Below are 13,462 nucleotides of genomic sequence, written 5' to 3'. Positions count from 1 at the left end.
TTGTTGCCCACTGATTCTGTCTAGTTTACTAGTTGCACGCCTTGATTGGGTGCAGAAAATGTGCCAGGAAAAGATGCCAGGACTCGTGACAGCACCTCGTATACTTTGATGTCTTAACAGTCTGAGCAGGCAGAGTTCCGTCAGTGGAGAGATGTTGCTGGATGAACATTTCCTGGCTCAAGTCTCCCTCCTCAGATAATCATAAAATGAATAATCTGCTGGAAGACGTGGTACCAACCAGCAATATTACTGAAGAAAAGTTACTTTTGGTCCGGAGACAAGAACAGTGGAATTTGAATAGTTAGGGCTATTGATTTTGCTTATGTTACTGTGGCTGGCATTGTGGTGAAACCTCGAGATTTTGTCAGAATTAGTTTTGGATGTATGTGGTAATCCATCCTGATGAGGGAAGGAAGAATATTACCCTCAAATAAAACTATCCTGAATACTAACTAAAGGTTTTTATCATGTAAATGTAGCCTGTCAGACTTCTACAGTGGTGATAAATATCATCTGCATATGGATGAATTGCTGTACCACTTTGTTTTCAGTATTTCCAGTTCAGTGGGCATGTTTTCTAAAAAGTAATCAAGACTTGTGAATGATGCTGCATGTTAGAAAAGTTTGGAGGATTTAGGTCCACGTCCTCTGGTTAAGCTCCCACATTATTAATAAGGCATTCTACACAGGAAGTTTGTGTCTTTGGACCCTCTCCTTTTTTGGAGTACCCCTTGGTTATGTTAGAAAAGTAATGGGTATCTAAAGAGTTCCTTATGTTTAGGCTGGCTTTTAACTGACAGAAACAAGGACGAAGGATGGGGATAGTTCACCACACATGCTCATTAGTTTGGCCTGCAGTTGAAGTATGACAGACAATTTAGAAACTTGTCTCAGGATTTGAAGGGTATGTTTTTTTCTTAGTTTGACTTCATTAGTAGAGGGACTGTTTTAATTTGGTTAGGGAAATTTCCTTTAAGAGACAACACGTTTTAAGGGCAGGCGCAGAGTAGCTTTATCCACAACACAATACCCAAAAGACGCAGGAGGTTTGGGCATGCCAAATTTCAAACTATATTACGCCGCTGCTCAGCTGCAATGGCCAACCATGTGGCTTAGTGAGCCCCCTTTAGAGGAAAGCAAAGCATTGCGAGAACATATAGCATTGCTGCCGATTCTAATCTCGCTATTAGCTAGCCCCTCCTGCCCACAGAAAAAGCTTATTTTGTTGGATGTAGCCAGATCTTGTTGGCGTAGATATGTCCAAGGCAAGGCCCCCATGCCTCCTTATTCCCCCCTGCTGCCGCTGACACAACTGCTGGGAACCCACAAACTTACATTACACCATGAAACACGAGACATGAGTCTATTAAACGCAGGAGACTGCTATTCAAGATCCACGATGCGCATCTTCACGGAACTAGTGAACGACGAGGTCACACATACTGGGGCCTTTCTGACATATAGCTCCGTCAAAAGTCTACTCAACAACTTATGGGGACTCGGCAGGCAATGTTGAGCCACAAGAATCTCAGCTGCTCACTGTAATCCTCACCATAGGCGACACAAAAGGCATCATAACCAAACTATATAAATTGCTCCTAGCAGAGGCTTGCTCGGACTTGGCAATAGCTAAGTCCCGCTGGGACGCTACCCTCCCCTCACCATTATCCCAGAAAACTTGGGCCGCAGCACTCTATGATCAAGAACGTATCTCGTAATACTAGACTGCAATACACCCAGTTCAACTACATTCACCACTCCTACTCTATCTCCGGCCCGCATTAACAAAATATACCCGAACTCAAACCCTACATGCCCTAGATGCGCTACCCGTGCAGCAGACTCCTACCACGTGGTATGGAGCTGTCACCCAGTGAACACGGCTTGGCAACGTATTACCGATGCCACAGCGGACATAGTCGTTCACACCCTAGCATCCATGCCGGAATCATGCTTACTTGGCATACGCCATCGCGATAAAGGAGACAAACACCTTCAAAAATTAATCGACCTTGCCTTCGTAGTTTACAAGCGCATGATTGCCACACACTGGAAGGCCCCACACGCTCCGACACATGCTGCCTGGCTCCGCGACCTGCATAGCCGCTCGCAAGCAGAGTCTCAAACATTACGCCAGCTACAATATAGGGGACTGGCCCAGGGCGGCGCTGAAATCTGGGATAATTTTGTGGTACGCATTGAAGCCAGAGATGATACATACCCCTCCAACCCCGAACATCTCGGAACCAAGGTTATACATTCCCTGTCTAAACTCCACACCGCACAACCCCCCGAAGTCCTCCAAAAATCAGCCCAGACATCAACAAATCCACAGGAAGCGCAACAATATTAAGTTAAATAAGTCTCCCCTAACAGCGACCCCCTGAGTTACCATGTTGACACAACACCACCACTATTGGCGCTGCGCGCACTTCTGTCTGGCCCCAGCCCCTGCTCCACAGCTCACATACACAACAGCAGTGCCACCCCCACCCCACAGGCAAGTACAGCCCGAAAGACATCATATGCCCGCTTATATAATCCTCGGAATACAAATGTGACCTTAATCATTAGTTGTACAGTTACATGTTGCACTATAGTACGTCAAAATACAAACTGCATAGTGCAAGATACCATATGCGTGTAAACAGAATGCAAAATCTTGAATGAAGAAATGTACTGCTGCTTGTTTATCATGTTTAATAAACAGATTTAAAAAAATAAAAAAAAACATGTTTGATATATGAAGATTCTGTCAATAGTTTTGTGAGCTGGAGTCATCCATATGCATTTGATTGTTGTTTTTGGGAATTGCTCTATGCAGTGTTGCGAAATGTTGATCAGATAACATATGAACCATGTATGGTGGAACTACAGAGTTTTCAACGCAAGATAGTAGCTACTCCTAGTCTCTAAGTCTCTAGCAAGTCCTCCAGACTGCCCCATTTCCTCCAGATATCATTCCGGATCCTCCCTACATCCCATGTACAAGACCCAGTGCCAGATTTCTGATTCTTTTGCAGTTACCTACCTGATTGCCTTCGTACTATTATTGATTGTTTAAGTCCCATTTCCCTTGTGCTTGTTATAGAATGCCAAGCTCCTGGAACAGATCTTGAGATCAACCCCACGCTGGAATCTCTCTGCCTCAGCATGACGGAGCACGCCCTTGGAGGTGAGATGAACAATTTGGCGTTCTGTAGCATAAGCGAAGAAGGCAGGCAGGACATGGTAAATTGGATGGGCTGAGAACATGATACAACTGTAGTGAATTCCTTGATAGTCAACCATTTTAGGTTGAGCGTAAGCGTTCGACCTCGGGTATACTTTTAGTACACTTAAAGGCTTAAAGCGATTTCATTTGTTGGTTGCAGAGTCCCTCATTTTTCAGAGCAGTAACTAACTACTGTATTATTCCACTTTGTTTCTTTATCTGTTGCTGTGAGACACTTTTTTGTTATTTCTTTGTTGCCTTTTCACTAAGAGTGTTTAAGGCTGGTAGCTGCCTGTTGTATTGCAGCATTCCGGTCCTCCCACCTCCTCCCATGCCCCTGACATTTGTTTTGGCTTTATTCCAGTGCTGTCCTTGTTCATCTCTGGCTCCTAAAATAAGCTTATTTTACCAAAGAAACACCTGGTCGTTTAGCTCAGTGGTTCCCACCCTGGGGTCTGGGAACCACTGGGGGTCTGCGAAGTCTCTCCGCAGGGAGTCCTGGACTGCTTAGAAAATTAAATATTAACAGATTAGGTCCTCAGTTGTCAGTAATGACTCATAGGGGGTCCCCAGATTCCAATAATATTTCAGTGGGGGTCCCTGGGTTCCAGTAATGATAAAGTGGAGTCCACAGAAGTCAAAAGGTTGTGAACCACTGGTTTAGCTCACTGCTCAGGAAAGCCACAATATGCCCTTTTGGGTAGAATGTAGCTAAACCTAGAAGCAATGATGTGAAACGTGCTTTGCCTCGCAGCCTCTCTCTCCAGGGTCCCTCCTTGCCAGCACTCAAGACATCACACACAGGGCATTGCTTTTCTCCTTTACTGGGGCCATGAATCTTCTCAGACTGCTCTGCTATTGTTAACTTCATTACAGCTTTGTTGAAATGTGAGGCAAGAACTCTTGCAAGACCTTTCTTTCTTGAAAAATTAAAAGAAAATACTTTTCCAGCCTTATTTTCCAGTTTCTGTTCAGATTTTCCTGATGTCGGTAGCCTCCAGTGACCACCAAAACATGGAGGGAAAAGATAAAATTATGAGACAGGGTTGACCAATTTATGTGGCAAGAAAAGTCCAGTTCTGAATTTACAATGCCAATAGCTCTAACTCAAGAAAATATGGGACCTATTGCATTGCAAATGCTTTTTTTTTTTTTTTTTAGTTTTTTTTTTTTAGTCTCTTTATCCTTCCATCTGACTGATGCCAGCCTTCTTCTAGGATAAGTTGAAACCTCAAACCTCCGTTTGTATGTACAAAATAATTTTAGGATGTCAGCCTTTATTCCCATGCTTCAGGATCCTTATGGCTTGCAGGTGACGAAGCAGAGAGTTTAGGGAGTGGGCAGATTTGGGGGCATCAGCAGGCGGGGGGAGCAGAGTGAAGTTAATTTGACGGTGTGGGTTAGGTAGGAGGGTGGCAATAATTGATTTGAGTGGTCCGGGGAGACTGACTGATAGTGACTAAGTGCGTTTGGTAGATGAACATAGAGATAGCTGCTCCTACTTTGTCATGTTGTCAGTGGCATGGCATTCATAAGTCATGACACATTAGATGTTGAAATCTTTCCTAAATTGGGAGTTTCAATATTTAAGAAAAATGTATCTTCAGTGTTAAGCCTAAGCACAACAGTGAAGCATAAGAAAACTGCTTTCTCCTTCCACACAAGACATCTCAGCTCAGGACATGCTTCCTAGCTTACCAGTTAACGAACATTCAGCTTCACAACAGCCACATTCAGTGTAGATGCAACAATAATCTTTGTCTCTCAAAAGAGGCCTTGGGCAGAAATAAGACATGAGAGACAGAAAGAAGAAAGGCCATGAAAAGAAGATTCCTGCTAACTTTGCCCCTAGTAAATAAAAAAAGTATTTCCACCATTAAAGGCAACCAAAACTAGATACAGCCTCTCTTTAAGGAAATGCCTCCTTGGCATGGTTACCCCCTGACTTTTTGCCTTTGCTGATGCTAAGTTTTGATTTGAAAGTGTGCTGAGGCCTGCTAACCAGGCCGTGGCACCAGTGTTCTTTCCCTAACGGGCTCTTTTGTTTCCACAATTGGCACACCCTGGCATCCAGGTAAGTCCCTTGTAACTGGTACCCCTGGTACCAAGGGCCCTGATGCCAGGGAAGGTCTCTAAGGGCTGCAGCATGTCTTATGCCACCCTGTGGACCCCTCACTCAGCACAGTCGCACTGCTTTCCAGCTTGTGTGTGCTAGTGGGGATAAAAAGACTAAGTCGACATGGCACTCCCCTCAGGGTGCCATGCCAACCTCACACTGCCTATGTAGTATAGATAAGTCACCCCTCTAGCAGGCCTTACAGCCCTAAGGCAGGGTGCACTATACCATAGGTGAGGGCATAAGTGCATGAGCACTATGCCCCTACAGTGTCTAAGCAAAAGCTTAGACATTGTAAGTGCAGGGTAGCCATAAGAGTATATGGTCTGGGAGTCTGTCATGCACGAACTCCACAGCACCCTAATGGCTACACTGAAAACTGTGAAGTTTGGTATCAAACTTCTCAGCACAATAAATGCACACTGATGCCAGTGTACATTTTATTGTAACATACACCCCAGAGGGCACCTTAGAGGTGCCCCCTGAAACCATAACCAACTACCCGTGTAGGCTGACTGGTTTTAGCAGCCTGCCACACTCGAGACATGTTGCTGGCCACATGGGGAGAGTGCCTTTGTCACTCTGTGGCTAGTAACAAAGCCTGTACTGGGTGGAGGTGCTTCACACCTCCCCCTGCAGGAACTGTAACACCTGGCGGTGAGCCTCAAAGGCTCACCCCCTTTGTTACAGCACCCCAGGGCACTCCAGCTAGTGGAGTTGCCTGCCCCCTCCGGCCACGGCCCCACTTTTGGTGGCAAGGCCGGAGGAGATAATGAGAAAAACAAGGAGTCGTCACTGGCCAGTCAGGACAACCCCTAAGGTGTCCTGAGCTGAGGTGACTCTAACTTTTAGAAATCCTCCATCTTGCAGATGGAGGATTCCCCCAATAGGATTAGGGATATGCCCCCCTCCCCTCAGGGAGGAGGCACAAAGAGGGTGTAGCCACCCTCAGGGCTACTAGCCATTGGCTACTAACCCCCCAGACCTAAACACACCCCTAAATTCAGTATTTAGGGGCTCCCTAGGAGCTCTGATTCCGGCAACCTAAGAAGAAGAGGACTGCTAAGCTGAAAAACCCTGCAGACAAGACGGAGACACCAACTGCTTTGGCCCCAGCTCTACCGGCCTGTCTCCCCACTTCTAAAGACACTGCTCCAGCGACGCTTTCCACAGGGACCAGCGACCTCTGAATCCTCAGAGGACTGCCCTGCATCTAGAAGGACCAAGAACTCCTGAGGACAGCGGCTCTGTTCACCAAAGACTGCAACTTTGCAACAAAGAAGCAACTTTGAAACAACTCGTCTTTCCCGCCGGAAGCGTGAGACTTCGCACTCTGCATCAGACGCCCCCGGCTCGACTTGTGGAGAACAATCACTTTAGGGAGGATTCCCTGGCGACTGCGAGACCGTGAGTAGCCAGAGTTGCCCCCCCTGAGCCCCCACAGCGACGCCTGCAAAGGGAATCCCGAGGCTCCCCCTGACTGCGACTGCCTGCTTTCAAGAACCCGACGCCTGGTAGGGACACTGCACCCGCAGCCCCCAGGACCTGAAGGATCCGACCTCCAGTGCAGGAGCGACCCCCAGGTGGCCCTCTCCCTTGCCCAGGTGGTGGCTACCCAGAGGAGCCCCCCCCCCCCCCCCACCCCACCCCACCCCTCTTGCCTGCCTGCATCGCTGAAGAGACCCCTTGGTCTCCCATTACTTTCTATTACAAACCCGACGTTTGTTTGCACACTGCACCCGGCCGCCCCCATGCCGCTGAGGGTGTACTTTCTGTGTGGACTTGTGTGTCCCCCCGGTGCCCTACAAAACCCCCTTGGTCTGCCCTCCGAAGACGCGGGTACTTACCTGCTGGCAGACTGGAACCGGGGGTACCCCCTTCTCCATTGAAGCCTATGCGTTTTGGGCACCACTTTGACCTCTGCACCTGACCGGCCCTGAGCTGCTGGTGTGGTAACTTTGGGGTTGCGCTGAACCCCCAACGGTGGGCTACCTTGGATCCAAACTTGAACCCCGTAGGTGGTTTACTTACCTGCAAAAACTAACAAACTCTTACTCCCCCCAGGAACTGTTGTAAATTGCATTAAGTGTCTAGTTTTAAAATAGCTATATGTGATTTATGTGAAAACTGTATATGCTATTTTGCCAAGTCAAAGTTCCTAAAGTACCTACCTGCAATACCTTTCATTTGAAGTATTACATGTAAATCTTGAACCTGTGGTTCTTAAAATAAACTAAGAAGATATATTTTTCTATACAAAAACCTATTGGCCTGGAATTGTCTGAGTGTGTGTTCCTCATTTATTGCCTTTGTGTGTACAACAAATGTTTAACACTACTCCTTTGATAAGCCTACTGCTCGACCACACTACCACAAAATAGAGCATTAGAATGATCTCTTTTTGCCACTATCTTACCTCTAAGGGGAACCCTTGGACTCCGTACATACTATTCCTTACTTTGAAATAGTGCATACAGATCCAACTTCCTACATTGGTGGATCAGCGGTGGGGTACAAGACTTTGCATTTGCTGGACTACTCAGCCTATACCTGATCACACGACTAAGTTCCAGAAATTGTCATTAGAAACTGATTTTTGAAATTTGAGCTATTTTTCTAAATTTTTCAAAGTCCTGCTAGGGCCTTGTGTTAGTCCCTGTTAGCATTTCTTTTAGAGTTTAAAAGTTTTGTAAAAGTTTGAATTAAGTTCTAGAGATAGTTTTAGATTCTTTAAAAGTATTCCAACTTTTAGAAACATAATGTCTAATGCAGAAGAGAATGTGATGGAACTCGACCTCACCCCTTACCTCCATCTTAGGATGAGGGAGTTAAGGTCTCTGCAAATTAAAAAATATTAAAGCTGGTTTAAACCCTACCAAACTACAGCTCCAGGAGCTGTTGGCAGAGTTTGCCAAAGACAACCCCTCTGAGGATGACCTCCTAGAGGAAGAAACTAGTGACGTGGAGGAAGTCCCACCTCCAGTCCTAGTTAGGGAGATCAGGGCTCCTCAAGCCCTGACTCCAAATGTGATAGTCAGAGATGCTGCTTCCCTCACAGGAGGGTCCAGCACCTCTGGAGTCACTGAGGATAGCCTCAGTGAAGATGACCTCCTGCTAGCCAGGATGGCCAAAAGATTGGCTTTAGAGAGACAGCTCCTAGCCATAGAAAGGGAAAGACAAGAGATGGGTTTTGGTCCCATCCATGGTGGCAGCAGCATAAATAGGGTCAGAGATTCTCCTGACATGTTGAAAATCCCTAAAGGGGTTGTAACTAAATATGAAGATGGTGATTAAATCACCAAATGGTTCACAGCTTTTGAGAGGGCTTGTGCAACCAGAAAAGTAAACAGATCTCACTGGGGTGCTCTCCTTTGGGAAATGTTCACTGGAAAGTGGACTCCTCACACTCTCTGGAAAAGATGCAGAATCCTATGACCTCATGAAGGCTACCCTGATTGAGGGCTTTGGATTCTCCACTGAGGAGTATAGAATTAGGTTCAGGGGGGCTCAAAAATCCTCGAGCCAGACCTGGGTTGATTTTGTTGACTACTCAGTGAAAACACTCGATGGTTGGATTCAAGGCAGTGGTGTAAATGATTATGATGAGCTGTACAATTTATTTGTGAAAGAACACCTGTTAAGTAATTGTTCAAATGATAAACTGCATCAGCATCTGGTAGACCTAGGACCAATTTTTCCCCAAGAATTGGGAAAGAAGGTGGACCATTGGGTCAAGACTAGGGTGGCCAAGACTTCCACAGGGGGTGACCAAACGAAAGAGCTCACAAAGCCTCCCCAGGGGAAGAGTGTTGAGACATCCAAAGGGAAAAATAGTAAAGAGTCTTCTACAGGCCCCCAAAAACCTGCACAGGAGGGTGGACCCAGAGCCTCTTCGCAATCCAATTTTGGGTACAAGGGTAAAAACTTTGATCCCAAAAAGTCCTGGTGTCGTAGCTGTAATCAGTCTGGACACCAAACTGGAGACAAGGCCTGTCCCAAGAAAGGTTCCACTTCTAACTCTACTCCAGCTAACAATGGAATGGCTAGTCTCCAAGTGGGATCAACAGTGTGCCCAGAGCAAATCAGGTGTCACACTGAAGCTACATTAGACTCTGAGGGTGGGGTGGATTTAGCCACACTGGCTGCCTGACCCCGTAATATGCAAAAATACAGGCAGCAGCTCTTAATTAATGGGACAAGTGTAGAAGGCCTAAGGGATACAGGTGCAAGTGTCACCATGGTGACAGAGAAACTGGTTTCCCCTGGTCAATACCTGGCTGGACAAACTTATCCAGTCACCAACGCTGACAATCAGACTAAAGTACATCCCATGGCTATGGTAACTTTAGAATGGGGAGGGGTCAATGGCCTGAAACAGGTGGTGGTCTCCTCAAATATCCCTGTAGACTGTTTGCTTGGAAATGACCTGGAGTCCTCCGCATGGGCTGAGGTAGAACTGAAAACCCATGCAGCCATGCTGGGTATCCCTGAACTGGTGTGTGTCAAGACAAGGGCACAGTGCAAGGCTCAGGGTGAAAAAGTGGTGTTGGAGCCTGGAAAAAGGGCCCAACCCACCAAGAGAAAAGGAAGGAAGACTGGGGAACCAGCTTCCACACAACAAGAAAGAGAACCTCTCTTCCCAGGAAGAAGTTCTGCCCTCTGAGGGAACTGAGCCTCTGGAGTTAGGACCTTATCAGGTTGAGCTCCTAGGCCCAGGGGGACCCTCAAGGGAACAGTTGTGTAAGGGGCAAGAAACCTGTCCCTCTCTTGAAGGCCTTAGGCAGCAAGCTGCGGAAGAGTCAAATGGAAAAACAACAGGAACACATAGGGTCTATTGGGAAGATGGACTCCTTTACACTGAGGCAAGAGATCCCAAACCTGGTGCCACTAGGAGAGTGGTAGTGCCTCAGGAGTTTAGGGAGTTCATTCTGACCTTAGCCCATGATATTCCTCTTGCTGGGCAATTAGGGACAGACCAAGATGTGGGAGAGACTAGTCAACCACTTCTATTGGCCCAACATGTCCCAGAAGGTCAAGGAGTTTTGTGCCTCCTGTGCCACCTGCCAAGCCAGTGGTAAGACAGGTGGACACCCAAAGGCCCCCCTCATTCCACTTCCAGTGGTGGGGGTCCCCTTTGAAAGAGTGGGTGTGGACATAGTGGGTCCACTTGAACCTCCCACAGCCTCAGGGAACCTGACTTACTAGTAGTAGTGGATCATGCTACTAGATACCCTGAAGCAATTCCCCTTAGGTCGACTACTTTCCCTGCAGTAGCCAAGGCACTCATTGGTATCTTTACCAGAGTGGGTTTTCCTAAGGAGGTGGTGTCTGACAGAGGTACCAACTTTGTCAGCATACCTGAAACACATGTGGAATGAGTGTTGGGTGACTTACAAATTCACCTCACCATACCATCCACAAACCAATGGTCTTGTTGAGAGATTCAACAAGACATTGAAAGGCATGATCATGGGTCTCCCTGAAAAACTCAAAAGGAGATGGGATGTCCTCTTGCCATGTCTGCTTTTCGCTTACAGAGAGGTGCCTCAGAAGGGAGTAGGGTTTTCCCCCTTTGAACTTCTGTTTGGCCACCCTGTAAGGGGACCACTAGCTCTTGTGAAGGAAGGCTGGGAGAGACCTCTTCATGAGCCTAAGCAAGATATAGTGGACTATGTACTTGGCCTTCGTTCAAGGATGGCAGAGTATATGGAAAAGGCAAGTAAAAACCTTGAGGCCAGCCAACAGCTCCAGAAGTTTTGGTATGACCAAAAGGCTGCAATGGTTGAATTTCAGCCAGGGCAGAAAGTCTGGGTTTTGGAACCTGTGGCTCCCAGGGCACTTCAGGACAGATTGAGTGGCCCTTACCCAGTGCTAGAAAAGAAGTCAGGTCACCTACCTGGTGGACCTAGGCACTAGCAGGACCCCCAAGAGGGTGATCCATGTGAACCGCCTTAAGCTCTTCCATGACAGGGCAGATGTGAATCTGTTGATGGTAATAGATGAGGACCAGGAAGCTGAGAGTGAACCTCTCCCTGATCTCCTCTCCACAGACCCTAAAGATGGTTCAGTAGATGGAGTGATCTATTCAGACACCCTCTCTGGCCAACAGCAATCTGACTGTAGGAAGCTCCTGCAACAGTTTGCTGAGATCTTTTCCCTAACCCCTGGTCAGACACACCTGTGTACCCATGATCTGGACACAGGAGACAGCATGCCTGTCAAAAACAAAATATTCAGACAGTCTGACCAAGTTAAGGAAAGCATCAAGGTGGAAGTCCACAAGATGCTGGAATTGGGAGTAATTGAGCACTCTGACAGCCCCTGGGCTAGCCCAGTGGTCTTAGTCCCCAAACCTCACACCAAAGATGGGAAGAGAGAGATGAGGTTTTGTGTGGTCTACAGAGGTCTTAATTCTGTTACCAAGACAGATGCCCATCCCATTCCAAGGGCAGATGAATTAATTGACAAACTAGGTGCTGCCAGATACTTAAGTACCTTTGACTTGACAGCAGGGTACTGGCAAATCAAGATGGCTCCAGGAGCAAAAGAAAAGACAGCATTCTCCACACCTGATGGGCATTATCAGTTTACTGTTATGCCTTTTGGTTTAAAGAATGCCCCTGCCACCTTCCAAAGGTTGGTGAATCAAGTCCTTGCTGGCTTGGAGTCCTTTAGTGCAGCTTATCTTGACGATATTGCTGTCTTTAGCTCCAGCTGGCAGGATCACCTGGACCACCTGAAGAAGGTTTTGAAGGCTCTGCAATCAGCAGGCCTCTCTATCAAGGCATCCAAATGCCAGATAGGGCAGGGAACTGTGGTTTACTTGGGTCACCTTGTAGGTGGAGGCCAAGTTCAGCCACTCCAGCCTAAGATCCAGACTATTCTGGATTGGGCAGCTTGAAAAACCCAGACTCAAGTCAGGGCATTCCTTGGTTTGACTGGGTATTACAGGAGGTTTGTGAAGGGATATGGATCCATAGTGACAGCCCTCACAGAACTTACCTCCAAGAAAATGCCCAAGAAGGTAAACTTTACTGTAGAATGCCAACAGGCCTTGACACCCTGAAACAAGCAATGTGCACAGCACCAGTTCTCAAAGCTCCAGATTACTCCAAGCAGTTCATTGTGCAGACAGATGCCTCTGAACATGCGATAGGGGCAGTTTTGTCCCAAACAAATGATGATGGCCTTGACCAGCCTGTTGCTTTCATTAGCAGGAGGTTACTCCCCAGGGAGCAGCGTTGGAGTGCCATTGAGAGGGAGGCCTTTGCTGTGGTTTGGTCCCTGAAGAAGCTGAGACCATACCTCTTTAGTACTCACTTTGTAGTTCAGACTGACCACAGACCTCATCGATGTCTGATGCAAATGAAAGGTGAAAATCCAAAACTGTTGAGGTGGTCCATCTCCCTACAGGGAATGGACTTTATAGTGGAACACAGACCTGGGACTGCCCATGCCAATGCAGATGGCCTTTCCAGGTTCTTCCACTTAGAAAATGAAGACTCTCTTGGGAAAGGTTAGTCTCATCCTCTTTCGGTTGGGGGGGGGTTGTGTAAGGAAATGCCTCCTTGGCATGGTTACCCCCTGACTTTTTGCCTTTGCTGATGCTAAGTTTTGATTTGAAAGTGTGCTGAGGCCTGCTAACCAGGCCCCAGCACCAGTGTTCATTCCCTAACCGGTACTTTTGTTTCCACAATTGGCACACCCTGGCATCCAGGTAAGTCCCTTGTAACTGGTACCCCTAGTACCAAGGGCCCTGATGCCAGGGAAGGTCTCTAAGGGCTGCAGCATGTCTTATGCCACCCTAGGAACCCCTCACTCAGCACAGTCACACTGCTTGCCTGCTTGTGTGTTCTAGTGGGTATAAAAAGACTAAGTCGACATGGCACTCTCCTCAGGGTGCCATGCCAACCTCACACTGCCTATGTAGTATAGATAAGTCACCCCTCTAGCAGGCCTTACAGCCCTAAGGCAGGGTGCACTATACCATAGGTGAGGGCATAAGTGCATGAGCACTATGCCCCTACAGTGTCGAAGCAAAACCTTAGACATTGTAAGTGCAGAGTAGCCATAAGAGTATATGGTCTGGGAGTCTGTCATGCACGAACTCCACAGCACCATAATGCTACACT

General features: G+C 47.3%; 1 protein-coding gene across 4 annotated transcripts in view; it reads left to right on the top strand.

Moving 5' to 3' along the window:
• SAMD4B (sterile alpha motif domain containing 4B) overlaps positions 1-13,462 on the top strand; it is an 870,829-nt gene that overhangs the window by 679,877 nt on the left and 177,490 nt on the right. For all 4 annotated transcript variants that reach the window (XM_069206928.1, XM_069206927.1, XM_069206926.1 and 1 more), the window contains exon 12: positions 3,092-3,175. In XM_069206928.1, the coding sequence (XP_069063029.1) occupies positions 3,092-3,175 (84 nt within the window). The remainder of the gene's footprint in view (positions 1-3,091; positions 3,176-13,462) is intronic.

The sequence above is a fragment of the Pleurodeles waltl genome, chromosome 9 (genome assembly GCF_031143425.1).
Source record: "Pleurodeles waltl isolate 20211129_DDA chromosome 9, aPleWal1.hap1.20221129, whole genome shotgun sequence".
Lineage (NCBI taxonomy): Eukaryota > Metazoa > Chordata > Amphibia > Caudata > Salamandridae > Pleurodeles > Pleurodeles waltl.
Note: the sequence above shows the minus strand (reverse complement) of the source record. Positions and strands in the feature narration are given on the sequence as shown.